Source organism: Aythya ferina (assembly GCF_964211825.1).
Source record: "Aythya ferina genome assembly, chromosome: 8".
NCBI lineage: Eukaryota > Metazoa > Chordata > Aves > Anseriformes > Anatidae > Aythya > Aythya ferina.
The window spans coordinates 17076232-17103837 of NC_140304.1; the positions used below are offsets into that span (position 1 = coordinate 17076232).

At 45.3% G+C, this 27606-nt stretch overlaps 3 protein-coding genes across 12 annotated transcripts in view; 2 read left to right on the plus strand and 1 right to left on the minus strand.

The window, feature by feature from the left end:
• Positions 1–13506, plus strand: part of COLGALT2 (collagen beta(1-O)galactosyltransferase 2) — a 148867-nt gene extending 135361 nt beyond the window's left edge. For all 7 annotated transcript variants that reach the window (XM_084527388.1, XM_084527387.1, XM_084527385.1 and 4 more), the window contains 7 exons: positions 5792–5911; positions 6383–6459; positions 8056–8162; positions 8976–9108; positions 10425–10552; positions 11199–11405; positions 11858–13506. In XM_084527388.1, coding sequence (XP_084383514.1) covers positions 5792–5911; positions 6383–6459; positions 8056–8162; positions 8976–9108; positions 10425–10552; positions 11199–11405; positions 11858–12134 — 1049 coding nt within the window. In that variant the 3' untranslated portion in view covers positions 12135–13506. The remainder of the gene's footprint in view (positions 1–5791; positions 5912–6382; positions 6460–8055; positions 8163–8975; positions 9109–10424; positions 10553–11198; positions 11406–11857) is intronic.
• LOC311440447 (uncharacterized protein) overlaps positions 1–27606 on the plus strand; it is a 378092-nt gene that overhangs the window by 65356 nt on the left and 285130 nt on the right. The window lies entirely within an intron of this gene.
• Positions 18036–27606, minus strand: part of RGL1 (ral guanine nucleotide dissociation stimulator like 1) — a 76025-nt gene continuing 66454 nt past the window's right edge. For all 4 annotated transcript variants that reach the window (XM_084527381.1, XM_084527382.1, XM_084527383.1 and 1 more), the window contains 6 exons: positions 26148–26269; positions 25102–25191; positions 22926–23112; positions 21437–21691; positions 20188–20302; positions 18036–19581 (listed from right to left, as the gene is read on the minus strand). In XM_084527381.1, the coding sequence (XP_084383507.1) occupies positions 19394–19581; positions 20188–20302; positions 21437–21691; positions 22926–23112; positions 25102–25191; positions 26148–26269 (957 nt within the window). In that variant the 3' untranslated portion in view covers positions 18036–19393. The remainder of the gene's footprint in view (positions 19582–20187; positions 20303–21436; positions 21692–22925; positions 23113–25101; positions 25192–26147; positions 26270–27606) is intronic.

Here is a 27606-nt window from a genome sequence, read left to right on the forward strand (position 1 = left end):
GCAGTGTCAAGCCACAGCTAGTTTCAGAGGCCATGGGAGTAACTCTTGGGATGGCGACAACGTTTCAGAGTCTAAATATGTGGCATCTGTCCTTGATTTGTGTTGCAGCAAGGCAGTAGTGAACACAGGTGAATGCTGTGAAAGTGGAAGTCTGTTCGTAAGGTATCTAAAGTCACCACTTCAGGAGACTCCTGGACTCTCTTTAGATGTAGCAGTCATTGTGGAAAACAAACTAACAAAAAAACGTAGTTGCTTACCAAGTGCTCATGAGGCCTTGGTTCATGGCAGCTCAGCAGTTGTACATGAGTTGTTGTATTTTTTGTCTTAAAGCAAAGCCAGTGCAACTTTCAGGCTGTGTTGAGAGGAAATCATAGCCAGGCAAGGGTGGGTTAGAGCTGATTTGTGAGTAGTAAAATCTTCGCATAGTTGACACTGTTCCATCGGTATATGAGGAGAACCAGTCAAGTGCTGAGCTGTCTTGAAACCCTTGAAGCACAGTGGAGAGAGAATGTGCACCACTCTGGCTGATACTGGGGTCTTTGATGGTGGGAGGATGTCAGCTGGACCTGAAATACAGAAGTCCTTTTAGGCTAAGCCACAACCTTGGTGTCCTCATCCCTGTTCAGGAATGGCTGTTGGTGTTAGCAAAGAGCTCCAGGTGTCTCAGAGGAAATGTCTCTCTAAAATGCAAGATGCTACTGCTGCTTGTACTTGTGGTGAGAATGTTAAGTCCCATTTATTCTCGGAGAATGGATCTGATGAGTATTCTGCCTCCAGCAATGTCCTGGGTAGCAGCAGGCCTATATGAAGCAGTGCCAGAGCTGAGGGTTGCTTCTGGAAAGCCTATGTCTTTAAAAGCTATTTGTATTTTTCTTTGCCCTGTTGTGTTGGACGGAAAAAGTTTAAGACTTTATAAGATAAAAGGGGATGAAGAAACTTCAGCAGCACCAGTGAAATGCACTTTGATCCGGAGCTTCATGACTAGTTTTGCTGGCTTGCTGAGGTGAAATAGTATTGTCAGCCCTCTCCCTCATCACAGCATGGGGCTTTAAAGAAGAGAAAAGTTGTTTGAGAGTCAGGACTTCAGTACCTTGGCTTCAGAGAAGTCTGAATAGCAAAGTGGGCTCCTTCAGATCTACCTGCCCTACTTGTTCCCTCTGACAGGTTTCCCAGAGATGCACCATCCAATGAGAGTGGTAACTGCATTGCAGTAGCTCCAGCTGTTTAAGAAATATTTCAGGGATTCAAACCCATCATTTTTTCCTTTGATTCTAGAACATCTTAATTTTTTCCAGTACTGACCCATGACATGAAAGCCAGTGCTTTGGCATTCTGGCCCGTCAGTCTGTTGGCTTTTGTCCTGGGCTGAGTTTTGCACCCTGGATAAAAGGATAACATCCAAGTTCAGAAATGTGCAAAATGTATGGACTGTGAGGCAAATTTCTCTTTGGAGGAATTTCACTTACTTGACTAAAGTCACAGGGATGTTGGGTTTTGTCCAGCCCAACTACTACACTTAACACCACATATCAAAACAGCAGTTTTCAGCAGTGAGTCTATTGCTTGACACAGCTGTTCCGTGATGCTCCAGAGAGACTGTCTCACTTTTGCTGAGAGGACGTGGCTCCTAATGGGACTACTGACTTGCAACAAAGCTCAGTGAAGGTGTTTTGTTGAGTGATGGGCCTGCATACTGAGAATAAGAGAGAATAAGAGATCTTTCTCTTCTTCCTGCAAAGGTGTGAGGGGCACAGCCGAGAACAGAGGGAGTTGACACTGTAGAGCTGCTTGCACTTGCAAGATAGCATTTTGTCAGCCATATCTCCTGAGCTTCCTTTCAGCCTCAGGCTCTGAAGACCTAAAGCCAGCCAGCAGAAAGGTCCAGTTACAGGGGTGGGGGGGAAATTTAGGTTGCCTGACTATGGCTGTGGGTTTGGTCACTGCCTCACAAAGGATAATACAAGTATCTGTAGCTTTTCTGTCCCTTGTAGCAGTAGTTATTTTTATTAGAAAAACAGAGCTGGAGAGTGAGTCCTGCTCCCTGTTTTAAGGCAGTTTTACTATTTTGAAGTAGCCTTTATCCCAGAAGGAACAGAAATATTGGTATGAGTCTACACAGATTAACTGTGTTTAAGCCAGCGGAAGATAAGAACAGAGATCAGTGAGCCAGATAAGATTAGTTGATTAGATCAGTGCCAAATCCATTAATGTCAGCAGGTCATACTTTTTTATTCTGCCATTTACCTAAACTACAGCTGACAGCTGAATGTGTTTTGGCAAGTAGTGCAGCCAACGATTTACTTGCAGAACTTAAAATGGTGTAAACATTGGAGTTGTAATGCAGACAGTTCTGCTCTGCTAAAAATACCAGGGATTAAGGGGACCAATACATGAAAGCATCAACACACCAGGTAGTGTCTGCTTTTCATTTATTTTCTAGAGAGAAGGGAGTTTTTGTGCTTGCTTCATTAAATAGGGAAAAAAATGCAGAAAAGCTTCCAGGTTTGAATTTATTTATTTATTTTAAATCTGTTTGTCCAGTTGAATGGACTTTAGCAGCTTTAAGATGGTGGTTAATTAATAAAGGACCTTGCCAGAGCTCAATTCTGATCATGCATTGCTGGGGCATTCCCGATGAAGAAGCTCAGCAGTGAGTGTGTCTCTCCCTTGCAAAGGGCTCTGTTCTAAGAATCATAGAATCGCTAAGGTTAGAAAAGACCTCCAAGATCATCAGCACCATGTCCAACCTTTCCTTAAACACCCCCAGGGACGGTGACTCCACCACCTCCCTGGGCAACCCGTCCCAATGCCTGACTGCTCTTTCTGAGAAGAAATGTCTCCTCATTGCCAACCTGAACCTCCCCTGGCACAACTTGAGGCCATTCCCTCTAGTCCAATCACTAGATAACTGTGAGAAGAGGCCGACGCCCAGCTCCCTACACCTTCCTTTCAGGTACTTGTAGAGAGCAATGAGGTCTCCCCTGAGCCTCCACTTCCCCAGACTAAACAACCCCAGTTCCCTCAGCTGCTCCTCACAGGACTTGTGTTCCAGGCCCTTCTCTGGACACATTCCAGGGCCTCGATGTCCTTCTTGTAGTGAAGGGCCCAAACCTGAACACAGCACTCAAGGTTCGGCCCAACCAGAGATGAGTACAGGGGGACCATTGCCTCAATAGTCCTCCTGGCTGCACTATTCCTGATCCAAGACAGGATGCTGTTGGCCTTCTTGGCCACCTGGGCACACTGCTGGCTCATGTTCAGGCAAGCATGAACCAGCACCCCCAGATCCTTTTCCTGTGCACAGCTTTCCAGCCACTCTGCTCCAAGCCTGTAGCACTGCACAGGGTTATTGTGGCCAAAGTGCAGGACTTGGCACTTAGCCATGTTGAACTTCATCCCCTTGACCTCTGCCCACTGAGCCAACCTGTCCAGGTCCCTCTGCAGGGCCTTCCTACCCTCTGGCAGATCAACATTTAACCCTCAACCTGGCGTCATCTGCAAACTAACTGAGGGTGCACTCAATTCCCTCATCCAAGTCATCAATAAGGATATTAAAGAGGATGGGCCCCAACACTGACAGCTGGGGAACACCACTGGTGACCAGTCATCATCTGGATTTCACTCTCTTTGTTGGATATCTTCAGATTCAGCTCCTTGAGCAAGCATTTGTGAAAGCTTTCAAGTAGAAGGAAGTGACATTATCACTTTTTTGAAAGTATCTTTCCTCCTCACTTGTAACCTCTCTGTAGGATTTTCCTCTCATCTTCAGGCCACTTTAAAAAGTATTCCTGGAGAGGAGAGTACTATTGTGGCAGACTTGACATTTCCAAGATGGTTATCAAACGCATTCCTCAAAGTTCTTCGCCAACACAGGTGAAAGTATCTTGGTTTTATATTCTAGCCAAAGCAAGCAGAAGCAGGAAGATATTTGAATGCAAAGCTCAGACTGAAATCCTTGCTAACCTAGTAACAAACCCTGTAGCTATACTGATACCTTGGGCTTGGGCTTTGCAACTTCATCCTGTATGACTCCAGGCAGGGCCTCCTCTCACCACAGAGGGATGGGGTGTCCAATAGGACTACTTCCCTTTCACCTGAGCCCCTTCACCCTGTGCAGGTTTCTAACAAATGCAGCCCTCCTGTGTTTCAACGGGGAGTCTTGCCCACTCATGAGTGGAAATGCCTCCATCCTGAGCTTTGAGGCCTGCATGTTTTTACAGAATCACAGAATCACAGAATTTCTAGGTTGGAAGAGACCTCAAGGTCATCGAGTCCAACCTCCAACCTAACGCTAACAGCCCTCCACTAAACCATATCCCTTTCCCTGTCTTTGAGACCTATTTTTGCACTCCTTGTTTGGAGGCTGTTGCTGAGCCCTGGATCTGTACAGGGAGAGAGGCTCCATGCCATGTGTTCGCTGCTGCTTCTCCGTTAGCACATCTGTAGTCGGAAGCCCATTTGATTTCTGTGCCAGCCATTTTATCACTTGAGGCTGGCTTGCTCAGAGGTTGAAAGCCTGTTCCAGTACTCTGCTTCTGGCTCTGGGTCTGTGAGGCAATTGAGTCAGGTGAGGTACCAGGTGTGAGCAGTGCAGTTGTAGTTTTGGGAATGGGGGTTTCTGTGGTACTCTCCAATTTTCTACAGTAGCCCTACAGAGTTTATCAGTCACTGCTGTTGCTAAAGGCCAGTTCTGCCCTCTGCTGTAGAACTGCTTTTATACTGTGAAGGCGACAGCCAGAGGAGACCCTTTCTCTGGTCTAAGATGTGGGTTCCCAGTCTCTCCTAGGAGAAAACTGATTGCAGTTAAAAGCCCTTGCTGTTAGGGAGCAAGTAGAAATTGTTTACATAGGAGAGGCCAGTTGCTGTTATCCGGTACAACAGAAAATGGCACAGTGATTTTTATTGACTCATGAAATATCCCGAGTTGGAAGGGACACATAAGGGTTGTTGAGTCCAACTCCTGGCTCCATGCAGGACCACCCAAAAAACAGACCCTGTGTCTGAGAGCATTGTCCAAACACTCTTTGAACTCCAGCAGGCTCAGTGCCATGACCACTGCCCTGGGGAGCCTGTCCCAGTGCCTGACCGCCCTCTGGGTGCAGAACCTTTCCCTAACTCCCAGCCTGACCCTCCCCTGTCCCAGCTCCATGCTGTTCCCTCGGGTCCTGTCGCTGTCCCCAGAGAGCAGAGCTCAGCGCCTGCCCCTCCGCTCCCCTCGTGAGGGAGCTGCAGGCCGCCATGAGGCCTCCCCTCAACCTGCTCTACTTTGGGCTGAACAAACCAAGGGGCCTCAGCCGCCCCTCACACGTCTTCCCCTCTAGACCCTTCACCATCTTCATAGCCCTCCTTTGGACACTAATAGCTCCATGTGCTTGTTATGTTGTGGCGCCCAAAGCTGCACCCAGTGCTTGAGGTGAGGCTGCCCCAGGCAGAGCAGAGCAGAGCACCCCTCCCTCAGCCAGATGGCAGGGCCGTGCCTGAGGCACTCCAGGGCACGGTCGGCCCTTTGGCTGCCAGGGCCCGCTGCTGGCTCATGATCAGCTCGACACCGACCAGAAACCCCAGATCCCTTTCTGTAGGGCTGCTCTCCTGCCTCGCATCCCCCATCTGTACGTACAGCTGGGGCTGCCCCATCCCAGGTGCAGAATGTTTTTGAATTGTTTGCTGATGAAGAAGAACCTCTTGAGATTGAAGTCCAGGTATAAGTTTGATTATGGCTATATATCAACAGAGCAGTGAAATCTGCTGACAAAAGACCTGACTTTATTTTCTGTTTTTCTGTGACCCTCAGGAATTCAGATGTACATCTGCAACCGTGAGCACTATGGTTTCCTTCCCATGCCCCTGAAATCACATCAGATGCTGCAAGAAGAAGCTGAGAACTTTGTGCACACGTTAATTGAAGCTATGAGTAAGTTGCTGTGCTCTGCTGTGATGGAGCTCCCCAGTTAATGATGGTAGAGCTCTGCTGCCAGTTCCCAGGTCTTCCCCTTGCGAGTCTGGGAGAATTTGCATCCTTACTGTTCTCACACAGTTTTGATATACACGTTTTCCAATTTCCACAGCTTTTCTACATAGAGGTGTAATCATGGCTGAGTCAACTCTGTTCACAAAACCCCTCAACTTCCCCATCAATTGCAAAATTGCATCTTTAATTGGGAAAGGATGCTGCAGAACCTCATCTTTATCATGAGGTCTGTTTGGCACATAGGTGCTCCCTTCTGCTGTGCAGTGTGGATGGTTTTTGCTGCACCCACTGCTGCCCTGACTGCACATCCCAGCTCCCGGGGCTTTAGGCCCAGTGATGAAGACATGTGCAGATACATTATATCAACTAAGCGCGTGCATCAAGGTGATGGTTGGGATTTCTCCTCTCTTACAGTTGATCGTCCTCCCATTGAACCTTCTCAGTATGTCTCTGTTCCTCCAAAGCACCCTGACAAGATGGGATTTGATGAAGTAAGAATCTTAATTTGCTGTCCTTGTCTTCCCATTCATTACTCAGAGGGCTTGGGTTCTCCAGGTAGCTGAGCTTCCAGATGTTTCTCTTGGAATATATTATCTCTTCACACAATTAGTTCTTTCCCAATTATTCATTTCTTTTCCCGTTTCTTCTGACTCTACAGAGCAGCTTGGCAGTCCCTTCATTCTGTGATAAAAAATGGTCCTTTAGGAAAGCTCTCCTGCTCTGAAGTGACGGAGGAGAATGATTTCTGTAACCTGAGAAACACATTATAGAGCCCAGAGCAGCTGAGGGAGACAGGCCTTGAGCAAGGCTCTAGCCCAAGCTGGGTATGTCCTTGAGAGATGAAGATCACTCATGTGGCCACCTTACTGTGGCAGCTGTCCCCCTGTCCTGTTTGATTGCCACATTTTTCTGCTTAAGTAAAAAATATCTAGAAAGATCATTGCTGATGCTGGTAGCACCCCAAGACCTTGCAGAAATTCCTCTCACATCTCTTTCTCACAATGTGGAGAGAGTAGGCATTGAGGGGAGAGGGCTGGAGAGGGATCTGCTGTGCTAGTGATTAGCTAGTGTCCATGTTTTTCACAGAGCCATAACCCCCTTGTGTATACAGCTGCCAGGGTTGCAGTGGCACCGTGACTGAGGGAGCTGTGGTGATCAGGGGAGCCTTTGTTTTCATGCTTGTTTTGCTACATCTGTTTATATGACTTGTATAGTAAAGTCTGAACTTGATTTGGCTATGTGTGTTTGAGTGCTGTGTTTAGAACACAGCTGGCATAGGTTTTTTCCATGTTGTCCTTTGTGGCTGCACTTTATTTATCCAATTTATTATTTTTGCATTTGTACTGGGCTGGAATTTGATCTGCTTCTTACTGGGATGAGGTTTTGCTCCACAACCTACAAGGCTTCAATTGTACTTGTCTGTCTGTGACTGAAAAATATCCCTGACCCTCTGCAGTTTACCTGCAAGTGAGGCTTCAGTCTTCAGCCCTTCACCAAGGAGTCTGTTTCTTCCAGGCTTGGACTGAGCTCTACCCAGACATCTCTGTTCCAGGTCTTGGCTTTTTGCTAGGCTTTCTACTCTGGCAAGGATAACAGCATTTTCAATGCCTGAAGTAATTACAAAAATGTTCTCTTTACTGTGTCTTTGTACTTCTATAGTGACCCCACTGATAATCCTAAATATGGGCAATTGCATCTTCGTGGAGAGACATGTGGGTCAACATTCTTCTTGAACTGGAGCTGGCAAACAAAATTTTTTTTTGTATTTAATAAAAATCAAAACATCCTTTATCTGTGGAAAATAAAGGCTTGGCTCTAGCTGTCCTTCTCTCATCTTTATTCATCATTGAAGACCAACTTTCACTTGTTTCATAAATGGAAGTTGTTGGACAAAGAACAAGCCTCTAACCTTTCAGCTCAAAATCAAACCTATTTTTTGACAAATTCTAAACAATCTCAAATGAAAACACACCTGTATTTTAATAACATCTGCTTTTCTTATGGGGCTGCTAGAAAAGAGTGGATCAGGACTTCCTGTTCTTACTCCCTCCCATACCCGGATGCTGATGCCTTTCTCTTCAACCTAGATTTTCATGATCAATCTGAAGCGTCGGAAAGACAGGCGGGATCGGATGCTGCGGACTCTCTATGAACAGGAGATTGCAGTCAAGATAGTGGAGGCTGTGGATGGAAAGTGAGTTTCAGCTGGGGTTGCTGAAGTTTGCAAAACGTGGATTGTGCTTAAGTGCTTTGCACCATCTCTTCAGATACCCTGACCTTCCTTCTGGTGAGGAAGGGTGGGCTGAGGGGGGAGGTGAATGTCACTTTTTATTCACAGGTCTACTGGTCTAAGTGGGGCAGTTCTGCTATTTCTTCCTTCTCTTGACCTCAGTCATTTTACATGAGAGAACCAGAACAGTGTGGTTCAGGTGCAGTTAGGAACCGACATACCATCTACTGGCCTTGAGTCTTGGGTACCCATCTAGACCTCTTAGAAAAATATTCTAAGCCAAGCAACTAACAAGTAAATGGTCCCACAAGAAGTTACTGGCAACATTAAGGGTATGACTTGTCTGTCCTCAGGACGTGCTCTGCCTTGTGGATTTCTCTAACACAGTGTATTAGGGAAACAGTCTGTAAGCAAAAGTGGTTGTGACTTGTCTGATTTCAGCTTCAGCACTGGTAGTCTCAAAGCAGTCAGGTCACAGAAAGTGAGGGTGGCTGGGGTGAAGGTATTCATGGCGGTAGGCATGCTTGAAGGGGAATGCTGCTGGAAGGCTGCAGCTTTCTGTAGACATTTGTCTTCAGACATTTCCAGTGTTCAGTTAGATTTAGAAATGTAAATTAAGATTTTTTTTTCTTCAGGTTTTTGAGCAAAACAAATACAAGAATTCCTCGACAAACGGCTTTTCCCTGAACATCAGCAGCATTTCCTGTGCTGCTTCTGTGTCTGACTTGTAATTGACTTTTTTTTTTTTTAAATGGTGATAGATACTCTCTTTCCCAGAGCACTGAACACGAGTCAGCTCAAAGCTCTCAGCATTGATATGCTTCCGGGTTACCGTGACCCATATTCCTCCAGGCCACTAACCAGGGGAGAGATCGGCTGCTTCCTTAGTCACTATTACATCTGGAAGGAGGTAAGAAGGTTTTGGGTGCTCAGGGTTGCTGCAGGACAGCACTGTGGGCAGACATAATAGGAAAGTACACAGCTAGTCGTAAGGCAGAGCATCAAATATGGTATAGGTTTCTGGAAGCATAGCATGGAAATGTTTTCCTCAGTTTATAGAGGATCATATACAAAGTTTTTCTTGAATGCAGTGCTCAGCTTTCCCTTCTCTGTATTCTATTTGCCAACAGCTCTGAAGAATTTTATCAAAATACAGACCAAAATGCAAATTGCAGACCATCCAATAGCATGCTTGAAGCAAATTTGTTTAGGAGAAAGGCTGGAAGGTTTTGAAGAACAAATGATACTAAAAAACTCCTCTCTTTTTTGTTGTTGTCGTCGTTGTTGTTGTCTTTGCTTCTATATTTGTGCTGAAGCAAGTTCCAATGACTGCTGATTGGCTTTTTCAAGTTGATGTGTTACAATTATTCTTACCAGCAGGGACCTCTGTTACTTGAGCTAGGAGAATCTTCTTTGGGTAGTAAAAGGTGTGTCTTTTGGCTGTCCCTGGTCATCTGGGGAGTGATGTGCGAGAAAACTGGGCTGCACTGGTCAGAGATGCTGCAATTACGTGCCCTGACATCAACAGGGGGCGCTGTGTCAATGAGATGTAGTGGAGGCAGGAAGAAAGGCTTGATAATAAAAGAAGAATTGGGAGTGGCAGTGGTTGTCCAGATTTGACAGTGCGGATTGCACCTACTGGTGCAGGGTCCTATATGGATGTATAAGGAGACAACCCTCTGCACACACATCTCTGTTTTAGATATAGCACATCTCCACAGGGCAGGGTATTGATCTGAAAAGCCTAGGGCCAGCAGGAGTCATCCTGCCTTGACCTCAGTCGAGCAGGCTGAGCTTTTGGGCTTGAGACTTTCAAATCACCAACAGTCAGATAATAACGGGAGCTTGTACACAGGATGCATTGTATCTATATTCTCTAAGTGGTCAGGGTCAGACTTAGGGTATGCTGGATTGTCCCCCTTCCCGGGCAGCAGGAGGTGGTGGCTCTGGTTGTGCTAGTTGGTAGCTTGTGGTGCAACATCAGATGGAGGGTTTCTCTAGGGGCACCATGTTACTGGTGCTCAGCCTGAAGGATATTTTCAGGCCTGTTTTCACTGGCTCTTGCAGTCTCTCCTGGCTGAGCTATGAATTTGCGAGTAGTTCTCATGCCTCCCTGCCGGCATGGTCTAGAAGGTACTGCCAGGTCAAGATGGCCCCAGCAATTTCAGGGTGCAAGGAGTGGCCCAAATGGGTTGCTGTGATCACTTCAGTACCCTCTTGTTTCAGGTGGTGAACAGAGAACTGGAGAAGACGCTTGTTATTGAGGATGATGTGCGCTTTGAGCATCAGTTTAAAAGGAAGCTCATGAAGTTGATGGATGACATTGAAGAAGCACAGCTAGATTGGGAGCTTATGTAAGTAACTGGCCCTCAGCCACCTGGGAACTCCTGGGCGCACATACTGTGTCGTGGTAGAGATGCGGGTTAGTGCCAGCCAGAGTTGCTTCTCAGTGGGCTCTTCCCATTAGGAGAGATTTGCCTCCTGGGGCAGGCTGGAGTGACCAAACTGTAATGGGTACTGTCACTGCCCTCTGTGGGCAGTCTGGAGATGCTGCTGGGACAGAGGAGCTGCCACAGCCCTGTCCTGGGGTTTGGGCAGTGGCACCCTAACTCTCTGAGTCTTTCACAGCTGTGCTGCCGACTGGGTTAAGGCACAGCTATGAAAGACTCAGAGAGTCTTTCAAATTCACTCTCAAATTCACAGCTCAGCTGGGAGAGACTGCAAGAGTCAGTGAGAACAGGCCTGAAAATATCTTTCAGGCTGAGCACCAGTAATGCGGTGCCCCTGGAGAAACCCTCCATCTGATGTTGCACCACAAGCTACCAACTAGCACAACCACAGCAACCCAGTCTGACAGTGATGCAGGACAGAAATCTGTGAGCAGGGATTACTTCTTGGATTGATTCTTTGCCCTGTCCTGGTCAAAATAAACAGTTGTGTGGTCGTATTTGTTTCAGATTCACTTCAGCTCAAAATTCTGTTTTCTTTTCACCCTTTCAGATACATTGGACGGAAAAGGATGCAGGTGCAGCAGCCTGAGAAAGCAGTTCCCAATGTCATGAACCTCGTGGAAGCTGATTACTCTTATTGGACCCTGGGGTATGCAATCTCTTTCCAAGGTGCTCAGAAACTAATTGGAGCTGAGCCTTTCAGCAAGATGCTGCCAGTAGATGAGTTTCTGCCGGTCATGTACAACAAGCACCCTGTGTAAGTAGGATGCCTTTGTTGCTCAGTTTGACACGAGCTGGGTCTTGCTGGGTAATCTCAAACCAGTTGGTGATGTGTCTCGCTTCTGTAGCCTGGGTGGTCGGGAACAGGGCTAAGCCTTGTACTTTTTGGTTGTTTGCAGCAGAGCTGACACAGGTCAAAAGAGATAACAGACCTGCTGCAGAGGGGTTATTTTGCCCACCCAGTGCAGGGCTTGCAGGCTGGTTCTGAGACATATGACTGAGAGAGACTTTGACTGCAAGAGAGGCTTTGTGTAGGTTGTTTGTGGTTGTAAGGCTGTAGAGTGTCAGACCTGCTTTAGACCCACCCCAGCAACTACCTCCCTGCCCTGGGACCTGTTTGCTCAGTGGATTGACTTGCATCTCAAAGTTATAACCACTGGCACTGATGAACATTCACTCTGTTTCTGATGATTTTTCTTCCCCATTTAGAGCAAAGTACATGGAATACTATGAGTCCAGAGACTTGAAAGCCTTTTCAGCAGAACCACTGCTTGTTTACCCCACTCACTACACAGGGCAGCCAGGCTACCTCAGCGACACAGAGACCTCTACGATCTGGGACAATGAGACCGTGTCAACTGACTGGGACCGAACACACTCCTGGAAGTCCCGGCAGCAGGGCAAGATCCATAGCGATGCCCAGAACAAGGATGCCCTGCCTCCTCAGTCATCTCTCAACACGCCATCCTCCAGGGATGAGCTATGACTGCCTGCTTCCCCTGGGCTCTGTTGACAGCTGAACCTGCCTCACACCTGCTTTGCACCCTTGAAAGTTGTAGAGCAGCTGTTCATGTGGTCTCCTTCCTGCTACCTGGAATGGCAAAGCAGGGTGGTTGGACCTGGTTGTGTTACAGCTTACCAGGCTGCTTTTCCAGGACTGCGGGGAGAGGAAGGAGGAAAAAGTGTTCCAAACTGGCTGAAAAAAGGCAGAGATCTGAACAAAAGCCTTTGCAAGCTTTTGTAAACAAACAAACAAAACAAAAACCTTGAATGACGTCTTTCTACAGTACATTGTGTAGAATACTGTATTTATGAAGATTAATATATAGAGGTGTACAAGTGTTAATACCTTTCTGGATAGCTGTAACTGGGCTGCTGTGTAACTGTTACTTCTTGTAGGTTTGTAGGCTTTTGTAACCCTGTTTGCTGAGAGAAACTGCAGGCAAGTGTTCAGGTTATTTGGTTTTGTTTTTCAAAGGGATCCCTGTCAAAGGGTTTCCAAAAATGTTTGATGCACTGGAGCGGTGCTCCAGTGTGGTGTCTTCTCCTTCATCGTGCTTCTGCAGAATAACATTTCTGGCTCCCATCTAAATTTAAAGACTTCCTAGATCCCATCCCAGTAGGTCTGCCAGTCTGGAACTAATATCTTGGCATGTCTAGAATCTTGGAAACTAGCAGATAAAGTGGTGGTTGCCCCATCTGTTTTTCTCTGCACTATCTGAAGGGAACATGCCTTGCTTTCTCCCTGCCTCAATTTATTCCTTCAGGAAAAGAAAGCCTGACAACCTTTTTGCAGGCCTGTTTAAGTAAGCCACAAAACCAAGCATAGGACTTCTAGGAAATTTGATTTTTACAGTTCTGGTTACAAACTTCTTATGCTATCCTAATAGAACGACTGACCAAAATGTCAGTGCTGTCAACTGTACCGTTCTCAACAGCCTTGATAGAATTGTGTTACAGGACGGAGAGGCAACTTGTCTTGATATTTTTTCAAGTGAGGAGCAAACTGACTTGTCATTGGCTAGCATGTCAGCAGAGTGTGATGTTGTTGTTTTTTTGTTTTTTGTTTTTATTAAAGGTTTCTTAGAGGCCAGGTGATTGTGGACTACACTGCTTAGGTTTAGCTGGCACAGGTCTCAACCTGCAGGCTCTTGTTGCAGGGGGTAATGTTCTCCTGCACTAACAACCTGGAGACTCGCCTGCTGGCTAATCCGTACAGTTGAGTATGTGTGGTTGTGTGTTTTTTATTGTTGTTTGTTTTAATAATTACTGATCAAAATTGTGCTTTCGGCTAAAGAAGATATGTTATTATTACCTGTCAGCGGGTCTGATAATACATAGAACCTGGTGCAAGACAAGCAGCTGTGTGTACTCTTCATTGGGTGGGAGCCGGCCCCAGCTGGGGAGGCCAGTTCTCCGCCTCTGGGCTGGCTCACGCGCAGCTGTGTTGAAGTGAAGTATTTTCCAACAAGCCTACTCTGGCTCTGGGAAGACATTGAAGCCCAAGCTAGTGGAGTCAAGAGTGTTTTCAGCTATGTTACTGTACCACGGAGTTGTTGGCCATTTGTTTGTACTGCAGCTATTGCCTTGAAGCCATGTTCCTGCTGCTGTTCAGGATGGAGCAGGTGGCCCTGTGACATGGTGAGTACGGAGGGTAGATCTGCCATGTGCCACTGTGCACAGCCTGGACTATTCCTCTTTGACAAGCCCTCCTGCCTCTTCCTTGCTTTACCAGCAGCAGTGCTGACCCATTTCAAGCGTTGTTGACCATGGCGATCCCAGAGACTTTGGTAAGAAGCTTAATGTGGCCTTCAGAAGTAGATACCTGCGCTGGTGAGCATCCAGCGTATTGTCACGTGCCGCGATGTGTAAGAGTACGGTGTTGTGAAGCTTTTCAGTTATGTTGTGCTTCCCTGGGGACCGGGACTGATTCCTTCAGGCTTTGGTGGTGCTGTTTGAGAGCTGGGTAGCTGCTGGAGCCGTGTTGGGAAGGGTGCACGAGAGAAGCAGGGCCCCAGCTTGGTGTCACTCCCTGTGGGCCTGCAGCCTTGCTAACCAACGTGCGTGCATACCTGAGACTGGCAGAACAGTGGGGGTGAGCCAGTGTGGGATGGGTGAGTGGCATCAAGACCAAGGCAGTGTGGCTGCCTCAGAGGTTTGTTAGAGTTATGCTGCGTGTCTCCTCCAGCCTCGTGTGCTTTTCTGGTCAGTGTTGGACCCATCTGTGTCTGAGCAAGGCCTGACTTCCCCTAGCCATGGGAATGACGTACCCGTGTGAGCACTGCTTTGGCCAGCCCTTCTTCTCCTGCCCTTTCATGATTATATTGAAGCAGTTCCTCCACAAACATCTTGGCTGAAAACATACCTTGTGCTGCTCACGGTACTCTCTGCTTCGTAGTGGGGGCTGGAGAGGGCTGAATATGGGGGCACGTGCAGCATCCCAGCTCCCAGACCCGCTTGCTGGGCTGGGGTCCTGCTGGGCCTGAGGGTGGGTGGACAGCAGGGCCTGGCAGCGCGCTTTCCTTCTGCCCCTTCCCTGGGTGCCAGGCTCAGGGCCACGCAGCAGGAGCATCACTGTGTGTTGGGGGAGAGGATGGTTTCTTGCCTCCGTGGGGGCTTGATCCTGTAGCCCATAGTGAGGGGGAGTTTTGTCTGAGGGAGGCCTGCACAAGCCTGCACAAGGCCACTGCTGCACTGGCCAGGCAGGAAATGTATCATGGACTAAAAGATGGAGGTTGGGTCCCGCTGCTTTCTTTAACCTTACTGTAGCTCATTCAAATGATAAATGATAAATAATAATAATAATAATAATAATAATAATAAATCAATCTCTCTGCATCACCAATACAGCCTTTTGTGTTGGAGCACCGGGTGCTCCACAGCGAGCCCCGCTGATGTGCAGAGGTTGAGGCCGTGCGACTGGGTGAGGCTGCCTCTGCTAAGCGGTGGGTGCTGCGTGGCCGCCAGGGCATGGCTGCCTCTCGGCGACCAAGCTGGAAGCATGGCGTGTGCTGTCTGGAAGCAGTGCTGCTAGCGGAGGTGCTTTGGAAGCTCAGGTAAGCTTAGTTTTATTTATTTTTGATTTCCTGGAGCCGAGCGGTAGCAGTTTATTGAAAAACGACAGCTGGGTTGGGTTTGTTTTTGTATTTCTTGTGTGTATTTTCTTTTAGTTGACTCTGTAAGTGCGTGTACAGGAGTTTGGTGTTTTTGAGGGGGAGTGAAACAAATTAAGAATGAAAATTATAATGAATGAATGAAGTGAATGCATACATTTTAGAGCAGACCTGGCCTCAGTCTCGCTCATTATTATTTCACATATAGACCCCTGCGTGTGTGTGTACATGCACGATTTTTTATTTCTACATGTACATGCCAGATGTGGTAGATGGCAGTGGTTCTGCCTGCTATGACAAGTGCTGTTTTTCCTTGCCTCAGTTCCTTGGCAGGTGGTGCTCAGGCTTTGCCCTACTCAGAATGAGCTGTGTTTTGGAGACACAGGAGCCACTTGAAACGCTTCTGCTGTTTTTCCACTTTTCACGTACTTAGTTTTTTGCCTAATGTCATGAGCTTCAAAACGAGTGGAAGCAGGAGCCAGCTTGAAGCAGCCTCCTGTCTGGCTGAGACCCTAGTTTGCTGTGGGCAGTGCAGGACACTGGGGTGCAGTGCAAGCATGAAAGGGGTGTCCCTGCTGTGTCTTGCATGGGCAAGGGGGTACCTTGTGCTGCAGCCCTGCGCTTGGGAGGCCTGGCTCAGCGCAGGCAGGCAGATGTGGTCAGGCTTGGGATTCAGCACATGAAGTTGCAGGGTGAGGAGAGCACAGCCCCTGTTGTCTGTATGCCCATTATGCAGCTTGCAACTGGGTTTCTGTTAGCAGAACTTAAGTGGCAGGAATTTGCCAGGCAGCTTGGGGAAGCAAGGAAGGATTTTTTTTTTTTTCCTTCTCTCCCTTCCTCACATCAGGTTTTTGCTCTGCTGTGGAACATCTGTGCTAAGCCCCAGGAGGTGCCAGCTGATGAAAACCACCCAGCAAGTACCTACTGTGCTGAGGCTGGTGACAGAGCAGAGGAAGCTAGAAACAAGTTTGACAAAGAACAAGTAGCATGACAGCTGAAAAAAGCAGCTTGTTTGCAAAAAAAGGTTACAATGACAGGCCCTAAAAATGATTATCTGCAGTAAGACAGCTTATAACCTAACAACTCTGTCCTTGCTTTTGTTTAAGAAGTGCTGTTTATAGTGAAAAATAGGGCGATACGAAATTCGTAGTTCACAAATATATTGTGTTTATCCTGAAGGAAGCCAAACAGGCTTTGCTGTTGGTTCCTAACCCTGCATCCATCTCCCCTTTCCCCCCACCCCTAGGTAGTTTAAAGAGAAAAAGAAAGAAGTACAGCATAAATTGGGAGTATTCCTTCTTTTGCCTTTGCTTTGCAACATGTGGGTGGCTCTTCAGTGACAAAGGACTTCTGCACCTCATAGCCTGTGGCAGATGGCTGCCGGTAGTTTTACACATCCTGCCCGATGAGAATGGCAGGTCAGCTGCAGGAGAGCCAGGAGGGTAAGAGGCAAAGCAGCTGTGATACAAACACCCCCTTTTTGTACTGTTGTGCAGGCGGCAACAGCAAAGGGTTGTGAGGCCAGGAGAAAACATGGCATGGTGGTGAAAAAGGGGCCAAGATGGACCAGTCAAAACATTTTTTTTTTCTTTTTTTTTTAGTAGCTTGCTGCAGAAATCATTCAGTGACCCAAAAGAGAATGTGGTCATGAAAAAGTAAAATTTGTGTGTAGTCAATGTTCCCCAGTTAGTTGCAACAGAAACATTAAACAGAAAGCTCAGGAAACAGTATAAAATATTCCATAGAAAGCAACAGATTGGTGTGTTTGTGGTGGATGTGCTGGGAAGGCTTTTGCTTTGCTAACATTTACCTCTGGCCCTCAGCAAGTTCCTTGCATTCCTGCAGTGTGACCATGGAGGGCTCATGTGCAGCTGCTGCCACTCAGTGGGCAATGCGGGTGAGAGAGAGGTGACTCAGAAGCTGTCATTGTAAGATTATTTTTTTTTAAAGCACTACTGTGATCCTGGTGGCGGTCTCAAACAATACAGAACTGCTGCTTAGGGGGATGTCAAAAAGTGGAACAACGCTGCAGGAAGATTGTAGCTAAAAAGTTACATCTAAAGGTAAGAACAAGCTGAAACCCTCTCTTTCTAGGTCGTGAATGGCAGATGGGTTGTGGGAGCTGGAGGAAGCTGAGAACAGTTAAAACAATAAATGTGATTATGTTAAAGATGGGACAGTGATGGAAGGTGGTGTGAAACGTAAAAAAAAAAAAAAGTTTTAAATGCAGGAGTCAAAATAGAAGAAAGTAGATTACCTTCAGACAACTATTAGTGAAAAAATGTTTATATACTTACTGTATAAAGATTACAGATAAGCAGTTAATTTTTTAAAAATATATAACCTTTTTTTTGGGCAGGGGGCTGTCATTTAAAAATCATTTTCAGCATAATATGGGCATGCACCCTCAGAGTTAGCAACGCTGTAATTTACAAAGGATACAGTACAGATATCAATGCACGCTTACACAATAATGTGAAGAAAAACAATTTCTGTTGTAAAATTGTGCTAACTGAGCAAATGTTAAGGCTCAGTTATAAATTCACTCTCTCACCAGAAATAGTTTGAGTTTTTGAACTACTCAGGCTATGCCTGTACGGTGCTACTTGTGCCTAGAGGTCACAATCACGTAGTCACATCTTTGTGTAGTGGAGAACATAACACAACCCACTGCTGCTTGTATCGTGAGTTTATCACTGATTGTTAAAGTAATCTGAGCCCAGTTTTGAAAATGGCAGCTACAGAACTGGTGGAAAAAAAGCCTTAGGCATGTGTAAAATTCAGTATTTGAGTTTATTTTAACTAATGCTAATGTATCTCAAAGACAGTCTGTTCTGTGAGGGCTGTTTACAATCCAATGTCTCAATTATGGCTTTTTAAAATCAAACCTCTGTCCTTTCAAGGAAGCCTGTGTTCTAGGAAGAGAGTCTAGAAAGATGTTACTTAAAGTTTCACAGAGAGTAGATGCTTAAATTCTTTATTCCAGCTGAAAGAATGTACCATGTCAGGAAATCCATTTAATAGATGTATATAAAGAGCAAGAGAGGTGGCTGGAGATTATGCATAATAATGCTACAACTATATAAAATCTCTGTTTGGTTGGGGTAATGCTAAAAACCTGGCTATTTCCTCTCAATATCCACTTTTAAAATAAAAGGGTTGTAGTTGCCTCTCATGGAATGACACTTGGATTAATGCAGGCAAAATTTTGCTCCCGAAGAGTGATTGCACATTACAAAGAGGTACATCAGTCAGTTCAGAGTACATGCAAAAGGCATCAGGTTCTGTTGGAGGGGTTAGCAAAGCAAAAGGAAAACCGCACTGTAGTGGCATTATGACAAGCCCCAGATCCATACATGTAGTGTTTGTTGCCTTGGTCATTAACAAATCATGACATTCATCTGCAAGCAAGTGCGGTCCATTCTCTTAATGTTCTTTGGGGAAAAAAAAAATAAAAAGGGGGTAATTTTCTGGCTTTGAACAAGTGCAAAAAAGAAGGGTGCCAGCAGTGTGACAGCAATATGCATGCTTGCAGTTACTTCTTCCTTCTCCAGAGATGAGTGTTTTGGGGACATACCCACGTTGCTTTTTCATGAATGCAAATGCCTCCGGAGGCAGCAGTGGCTGGTGGCACCCAGTTCACCCACACATTCCGCAAACCAGGGCTCCCCTCAGGCAGCTGGAGGCTGGCCGGGATCTCCTGCTTGGTTCTGGCAGAACTGCATTGTGGCTTTTCTTCTCCAGTTTTATAAAAATAAATTTAGGCATTCTTGTTCTTTGTAATACTGGCAAAACAAAAATGTTTTTTCACAAGAAAAGTTAGGCATATGTGGTGTTCTGAAGACAAATGTTGCAGTCCTGTTTTCCCCTCTAAATGGGGCTCTCACCTTCCTAGACTAATGTGCAAAACAAAACAAAATTCTTAGTCTGGACTGTCTCGTAAATCCAAGTCTGTCCAGCTCCAGGGGAGGCACATTTCTGGCTGTAGGTCTACCAAACGCTCACTTTGCATTTGTCTCAAACATTTTCAAAGTTGAATACTGACACATTCATCTGCTGCAATTCTGTAATACTGGATGGTAGCAAAGGTACAGTCCTCATTCAGTTCGCCTTGGTGTGGCCTTGCTCCCCCTCAGAGCGTAATTTTGCTGTTCCTGTTACTCCAGCACCCCCGTTTGGCAGTTCTGGGGAGGGTCAGGCTTGTCCGACTCCTCATTTTCACCTGCTCATCGACTGAAGCTTTTTTCCGCAGGATGAAATCGAAGTTCACCTGGCTGTTCATGGCGTAGAACACGTTGGCGCTGTCTGGTATCACCAGCTCTGCAAAAAAGGGACAAGAGCGCGTGTGAAGGTGTGGTGTGCAAACTGCAGGAGAAAAGGCAGGGAAGAAAGGGAAGCCGGTGAGTAGATGCGCACACTGACATCTAGGGCAGTGCTGCCCCCTCTCCTTATTCTGCTGCCCCTCTTCAGCTGTCCCACAAGAAAAGCAGGTGAAGAGTTATGGAGGACAAGAGACGGAGGCCAGGCCCAGACCAAGTCCAGCTGGACAGAGGCCCTGGCAGCCACTCCCAGAGGAGGCTGTGCCAAAAATTACCTGCTTGCAGGGCCAGCCAGTGCCACAGGGCCCTGGGCTGCCCTGACTCTGCCAGCAGCCCCCTGGGCCAGACTGTGCTCAGGGAGTGCGAGCAGCTGCGCTTCCGTAGGGTGCACTGCCATCGTGGCACACACACAGAGGGCTGCCTGTAGCAAGTGGCGTGCTGACACGGGCTGTGCTAAACCACCCCCACACATCAGTTATCTGGGGTTTATTCTCACTGGCAGCTATAATAACACGTCTGTGGCATTTCCACAGTTGCTTCACATTTCACCCCTTCCTTCAAAATGAAGCATAATTTTTCAAGCAGCACCAGAGTTCTGCTTCCCTACCTTTATCCTCGGAGATGACCTGTACGAGCTCATACTCCTCAGCTGCATCAGATTCCAGGTTGTGCTTCAACATAGCTCTCTGGATGACAGCAGGAGTTTTGTCTTGGCTAGTTAGCTGGAAAAACAGATTTGTAATGAGAAATTCTGCTTACTTGCTTATTATAGAATGATTTAATGATTACTAAAGGCCTGTCCTTTTGTAGCCCACTTGGTCTTGCAAAAGATTTTAGGGAACTGATAAATTACACTGGATCAGTAGTGAAGGAGTAGATACTAAGACATAATATGTGTGACGTTTGGTGGTGGTGTTTTTTTCTAATTCAAGGAGACAGATAATGTACTGGCAGACACAGCACTAAATCAGTGGCTGCTCCTCTGAGCAACCGCTCTGAGATGTTTTTTTTTCTTACCAGCCATAAACTTCCACATAAATAACTGTCCCATCTGTTGTTTGCAGACATCAATTAATCTGGAGTGTCATGTGCTAAATACCTTCTCTGACATTCTGCAGAGAACTTTGGCCTTGTAACTTAGTGTACTGTCTGCTGTGGAGGTGCATTGTGTGATTGTGTGCAGAGCAGACTTTCTGGCTTGCTCCAGAAAGGTAAGATTTGTCTCTTGGTGGCAGAATGTGTCAGGCCCCCAGGGAACTGCTCTTTGCCATTTGGAGAGGTCAAGCCACTAAAATTGTGAAATAGCTGAATGTGGAAAAAAAAAGTTTTGGGTTTTTTTTTTTTTTTTTTTTTGCTTGGCAGCCTGGAGAGATCAGTAGTGGGCAAGTCACATCACCCCAGGCCCTGCAGTCTCTCTGCTCTTGGCCTGGCCCTGCCGGTGTCCATCTGTGGAACCGCATCAAGGGAAAGGTGGGAACTGGTGCATTTTGTGCCCACAGCTGCAGCCTTTCAGCCACTCCTTACAGCTGCATGCAGCATTGCCTCCCTCTCACAGCAGGGAGTAGTGAAGGTGTCAGTCAATAGGGGCAGAGGGGCATCCTGGGCCAGAAAGAGCCCTAATTTAAAGATTAGAAAGTACCACAATACTATATATTCAAACCTCTTGCTTATACCATGCTCGACATACTTTGATTTTTAACATTTGTCATTTTTACTTTCAAGACAGTTCTGATTAGCTGGCTCAGCAAACAGGTGTTTTCAAAACAAAAAAAAAAAAACACTTTGTGTTTTAGCAATCACCCAGAATGAAAAACTTCACTAATGATAAGAGTAGTTTGCTGTTCCACACTGCTCACCATGATGCTCTTGTACATATTGCCATTGTTGTCTTCCACACTGATTCGGATGATGCACGTATCTTCGTTCTGCTGGTTGTAAACAGGAGGCAGTACTGTTGAGGTAATGGATGTCACAGAGATAGAGCGCTTGTGGATCTTGGGGTTGGAGGACAAGAAGGGAGGGGATGAAATTACGTTGGTTAAAGATGACACCCCTGAGGAAGATGTGTCCATGGAGTGGATGGAAGAACAGGAAGAGGAGGATTCTGAGAGCTGTACAACAGAAAGAAAGAAAAAACACTGAAACTTTACATTTTGCATGTGTGCAGGGCGTCATTCTAGAGGAAGAAGCTGAGAAAGCAGGAGGTGCGTACAGAACCTCAGTGATCTGCACTTTTTCCAGGCTGGCAGGGGTATTCAACACCTCCAAAAAATTAACTTGATTAATTTTACTGTTTTAATGCAAACCTGCTTCCAGGTTTATGTACTGGACATTGTGTGCTGCTTGCTTTCCCACCGCTCTCAGGAAGAGCAGGCCAGGAGGTGGCAGCAGAAACAACGAATGAAATGAAATTTTGGGCTCACAGCTGGGGACAGATGTGGGAAGAGCAGAGTGCCGTGCCACCACTACTTTGCAGCAGGTCCCAGCCTTTACATGGGGAACTGGACTCAAAATTGGTATGAAACACTGTCCCACCTCCCTGTCCCCTCTTCCCACCACCACTGTTTTTTGAATATTCTTTCTGACTCCTTTTTCCCTTACTGCTCAGGGTTTCACCTTTCCCTTCATCTGCCTTGCTCAAAACCTGCTGACAGCACCTGCTGCCTCTCCAACTTGCTCATCAAATCCACTGTAACAACTAATCAGCTAAACTGTTTGAATAGTTTAGGTGTATGCCAATGTCTGGAACCTCAACTTCCATTTGGTTTAAGAACATTAAGTGCAATTTAATTTAAAATATCCATCAGCTAAAACCCAATATACCAATATACAACATCCTTACCAAAATATCCCTAAAAAGGTCTTCAAAGCATTTTTGTACAAAAAAGGAAGTGTCTGCTGGTAGGAAAGACCTTGTTGTGGATCACCTCCATCAGATCCTGTCTGCTGTTTTCCTGCCTTTATAATTTGGTCCAAGTTAGAAATGCTGCTAGTCTGCCCCCATCCCTCTCAAACAGTGTGGTGGGGGACTAAGAGAAAAATTAACCTCATGCTCTTCCAGGGCCTCATCTAAAACAGAAAAAACATCGTCAGGCACCATAAAAAAATATGGTTTTAGGGAAGGAAAACTGTAATCTGCCTTGTATCCTGGCAACACTAAAGGGATTATACAAAAACTGACTGGACTGCTTCCATTTTTACACATTTATTTTTAGACTCTCTCTTCTCACTGAAAGCAACACGCTAGTCAGGACTAACAGGCCTGGGAAAACATCTAGTTCCTCCCTGCAGTATGGACAGTCTGTCTTGGTGTAATTTATGCCAGCAATGAGTCCCGGACTGTACCTTTTTCTGAGGCTCATCAGGAGTGTCTATGGGTGTGATGCAAGCTTCCTCAGACTCGGAGTGATTGGACTCACACGATGAAACACTGACCGAGTCCATGCTTTCACCAGAGCTCCCACTTGGAGTAGACTTGGGTTGCTCTTTGGTGGGTGTACTATTGGTGATCACCTCGGATCCTAAGAACAGTCTAGTATAGAAGACAAAGCATAACAGTCAGTGAGTAGAAGTGGAACAGAGCTGGGTTGAGCACAGCTGTCCTTTGGTTCACAATCTTTTGTACCATTTTGTTTTTCTGTCTTGAGTGGCCTATTGTTTTCATTTCCTCTACATTGTTTATATGATTTGTCAAGAGAGTTTGTTTAACACAATACTTTCTTGGTCATAAGTTCCAGCTGCAGGACCAAAAGCAGAGCTAATGCCGTAATATCGTAAGTGAGGCTTCTTTTCAGTCTTTTTATATTTTGGACTCACTTGCCAGAAAATGATTGATTGTAAATCGTACATTTACAAACCTAGTTAAGAGGCTTGGCAGCTTGCTCTGCCTTACTGACTTGTGCATGCTGCTGTCACAGCCCTGTTCCTCTGACACAGGTCAGCTCCAGACATGCTCAGTCGCTGCAAGTAAGTGAAAATGCGTGTGACAGGTAATGTAGGCCATACAGTGGGGAAAGGTCTTCAAAAGACAGGTTCATCTCTGCTGCAAATTTTTTTCCCTCAATTAAGGTGCCACAGATACCAGTTTCTCTCTAAGAGTCTAAACAGACATGTACACAATGAGGAGATCACAGGAAAGTGTAAATTACAGGCTCTCCCTCTCCGAAACTCATTTCTAAATGCAGGTCAAGTAATTTTAAAGGAGTGTCAAAGGAAACAAGTTTGTATAATATATAAGGCAGAGAAACAAGGTGACTTGGATATTATGTCAGCAAGCAGTTAATTATTTAAAACAATTTAGAGTAGTGTCACTTGGTCGTTCCAGGATAAATTATGGCAGTCTTTTCTGCAGTATTTATTTGCAAAATACATTCAGACTGCAGATGAAACAGTTCTTTAGACAAAGACTGCACAGTGCAAAGTTGATAGTACGGTAAATTAAAATATTAGAGCCCTGACACACAGTCAGAAATGAGAGCCTACTCAAGTGATGATTGTTACGCACAATTTAGGCATGCACCAAAAGAGAGACTTGTGCAAGGCCACTGAGAGTTGAGGCACTGCTTTCAAAACTCATGGTCTTATCACAACCTACTTGCATGAACTAAACAAAACACTTTCCAAACAGCTGCCATGTTTCATTTTTATTGTTTTGCAGATCAGAACACAAAACTCTTGATTGAAAAATCTTTTTTCTTTCAGAGCCTAACCTGCAGTAGTGCTACTCTGAAATGAATGGCTGCTCATTCTAATGAGGAAGCCAGGTACAAGAACCAAGTGCTCTTAAATTCATTTTCTCCCTCATTTTGATGATGCCACTGATACATGGGAGTCTCTTCATATCTCCTCTCACATCAGGTTCAAAATTCTCTCTTTTAAGGTATTTTTCCTTTGGCTCTTGATCTCTGCTTTCGTTGCCTGTAGCTTTCCCTGAATTCCTGCTAGTCTGTTGTTTCCTGTGTCTGCTTAGCTGCCTGCCCCTGTTCTTTACCCACCTCCTGTCTGAATCTTTAAGGTATTAGACTAAATTGGACCATGGCCCTATGATTATTTCCTTCTGTAACCTGAAGGCAGTTAGGCTGATTGTTTCTATTATCAATGCCTTTTTGCCAACTTTAATTATCACATTAAAATCCTGCAAGAAGTTTTTGCATGTGTGTAGTAAGTTAGACTAATGATAGGCCAAACTTTATCCTCATTTACTCTGTTTTGCTTCTGCATTCAGGGAATTTATTACACAATAGATACTGAATTTATAATCCACCACTAAAACTGTTCCTTCTTTTGACACTTTAAAAAAAGTCTTATTTGTTTCTAATCTCTTTCATCATTAATAAGCCTTATGATTAGTTATAACAATAGAAAAGCACAACTTCAGACAGAACTATAAGTTTATAGCTGATGGTGTCTCCTTAAAGTGATGCAGTAACCAGGTTTTTCAGCTGGTGAAATGAGTACTGCTTGTTTAATTTATTCTGGTTCGTATTAACACACCAAAGGCCACTAGCCCAGTCATACTCACAGGCTGAGCCTCTTCACCATGCTTTTCCGAGGTTTTGGTGACGTGGTGCTGGTGTCAACAGCTGCTTCAATCTCACATGAAAGGCTGTAACTGCAGAACGGAGGCCACTGGGTTAATTTTTACAGCTAATACCATTAGTTATGTATGTCAAAGTAGCAATATTCAAGAAATTTGAGAAGTCTTCAGTTATTTCCACTTCACAGAAGGTTGCAACCTCACAAAGAAGAACATAGCTCTGTCCACATTTTACCACAGTAAAGGGGTTATTTCAATCCTTTAAAAATAGTTTTAAAGACTAAAAAACTACTTTTTTGAGTGACTTTCACCACTTTATTAAAAACAAACAAAAAAAAAAAAAAACCAAAAAAACAACACAAAACACAAAAACAAAACTTACAAACAAACAAACAAATATTTAACATGAATCTAGGACAAGCTGACCTGGTTTTTGACCATAACTCTTAGTACAATACAGTATGCGTAAGACTGTGCTTATTCTCTAAGACAGTGCAGCAGCGTGGTATTCAAATATCTACTGGAGATATTAAAATGCTGTAAATAAGTTGTATTAGGTTCATCTAGCAGTGTGTGCAATCGCACAGAACTGGCAGGACTGCAAAAGCAAGCCCAAATGCCCAGGATCCATTATCCATGTCTCTGGTGAGTACCCAGTGAGGTCTGTGTTGCTGTGGCTACCTGCTATCTATCTGCATCCACCAGCCCAGCGCCTGGGGACTGCATCTCAACGTCCCTTGGGATCATCTTCTGAGTGTGCATCTGGGTGTACAGACAGGCCAGACACAACAGACTCTCATATTTCAAAGTCAGAAACCACATTTCCAATCTCAAAACTAAACCCTGCTAAGTGTTGGACAGGTTTTCTACAACTGTTTAGCAGCCAGCAGATGTATTTTCCATATTTCCACTATCTAGGAGCAGTAGTATATTTAAGTTCCTGTAAGAGGATATCTAAAAGCTGACGTAACTCATCCGGGTGGACATGGGGTAAGAAAAGCCTGCTTCACCAGCTGGATTGGAAACCTTACCTCTCCTCCTCGGTTAAAAGCTGCTGTCTCCTGAACCACTGTATGAATTTTTGGTCTGGTGTCATGCAATAACTGTTACATGCAGATTGCAAGAGCTTAATTTGGGCAATTACTTCAAATTCCTACGAAATAAACAAAGGAGAACGCTATTTAGAAAACAAGATAAAAACAGACTCATTCATATACTAAACACATGCAACAACAGATCCAGGAGAAACTTAGTATGACCTCAGGTTCTGTTTCAGCTAAGTAACTATTTCAACAATCAGTTTACAAACAATGAAATCTGCCTTTTTTTTTTCCCCCCAGCATCCTTAACATGCATTGAAATAAGAACATTTTATCAAAGACACACAAATTAGAAGACAAACACAAGGAATCATACTTCACCACTGAGCTTTTCCCAAGTACTAACCCAAGTGCAGCATCAGTGCAAACAGGCCAAACAGCAGCACTGCAGTTTGTCCTCCAGGAGCAAGGGTAGCACAGGTCACAAGTTCTTCAAATTACCCCACCTGCTCGTATCAGGCCTGCACTGGCTGGACCAGGGCTGAGAGAAGAACTCTGTACTTGGGTGGTTCTCAGCCAGGGAGCAGGGATAAGAGTTAGGGTGCCTGTGATGAAAGTCAAGTCCGACTCTCCTTGACTTTGAACTTGAGAACACACACTTGCACCAGGTAAAGACAAAATGCTACCCTTGATGTGTGCGAATGGAACGTCACTCATGTAACTCCATTTGTACACACACTTTGCCAAAATAATTCTTAAAAACTTCTCATGTCAGAGTGGATTATAGGATTGGGATACAGCAATGGAGCTGAGCACTCAGCATGGTTCAGAGGGCAGCTTTGCTGCTGGTTTGTACGAAGCTGAACTGATGACCAAAGAGAAGCTCATGTATCTCGTCATTGATATCCTGAGCTGTGCAGTCATACATAAAAGACAAGTCCAAGAAGTGGTCTATAGATCTGGGAATCCTTTAAGGAAGGAAATAACTCCATCATAGCCAAATCCAAGTCTGCTTTCAGGCCCCAGAATGGAGATTTGGCACAACTTTATTCAGACAGATGTGACCCTAGTACCTCTGCTCCTACATAGCATTACTTGTATCTGACCAACAGGGATCAGGCTGAAAGAAAAGACTAATACCATGTATTTGAAAAGACTAATACCAGTCCCATGCACCTAGTTCACTCTCTGCAGCCTTTTACCTACAAAACAGTTTATTGCAGTAAACAGAAGATTTTTACAAACTATATTGTCTGAAAAGCAAAGGTCTCATGCTACGAGGGGTCTGATTCATTCTTGACACATAGGGCGTAGGCATACACATAGAACATAATCCCATAAACATCAAACTGAGGGAATGTGTATGCCCCAGATGTAAAACCATGGAACTGGCCTGCAGCTCTTCCTTTTATTGTGCACATCTGAAAACAAGGTTCTCTTTCTGCACCAC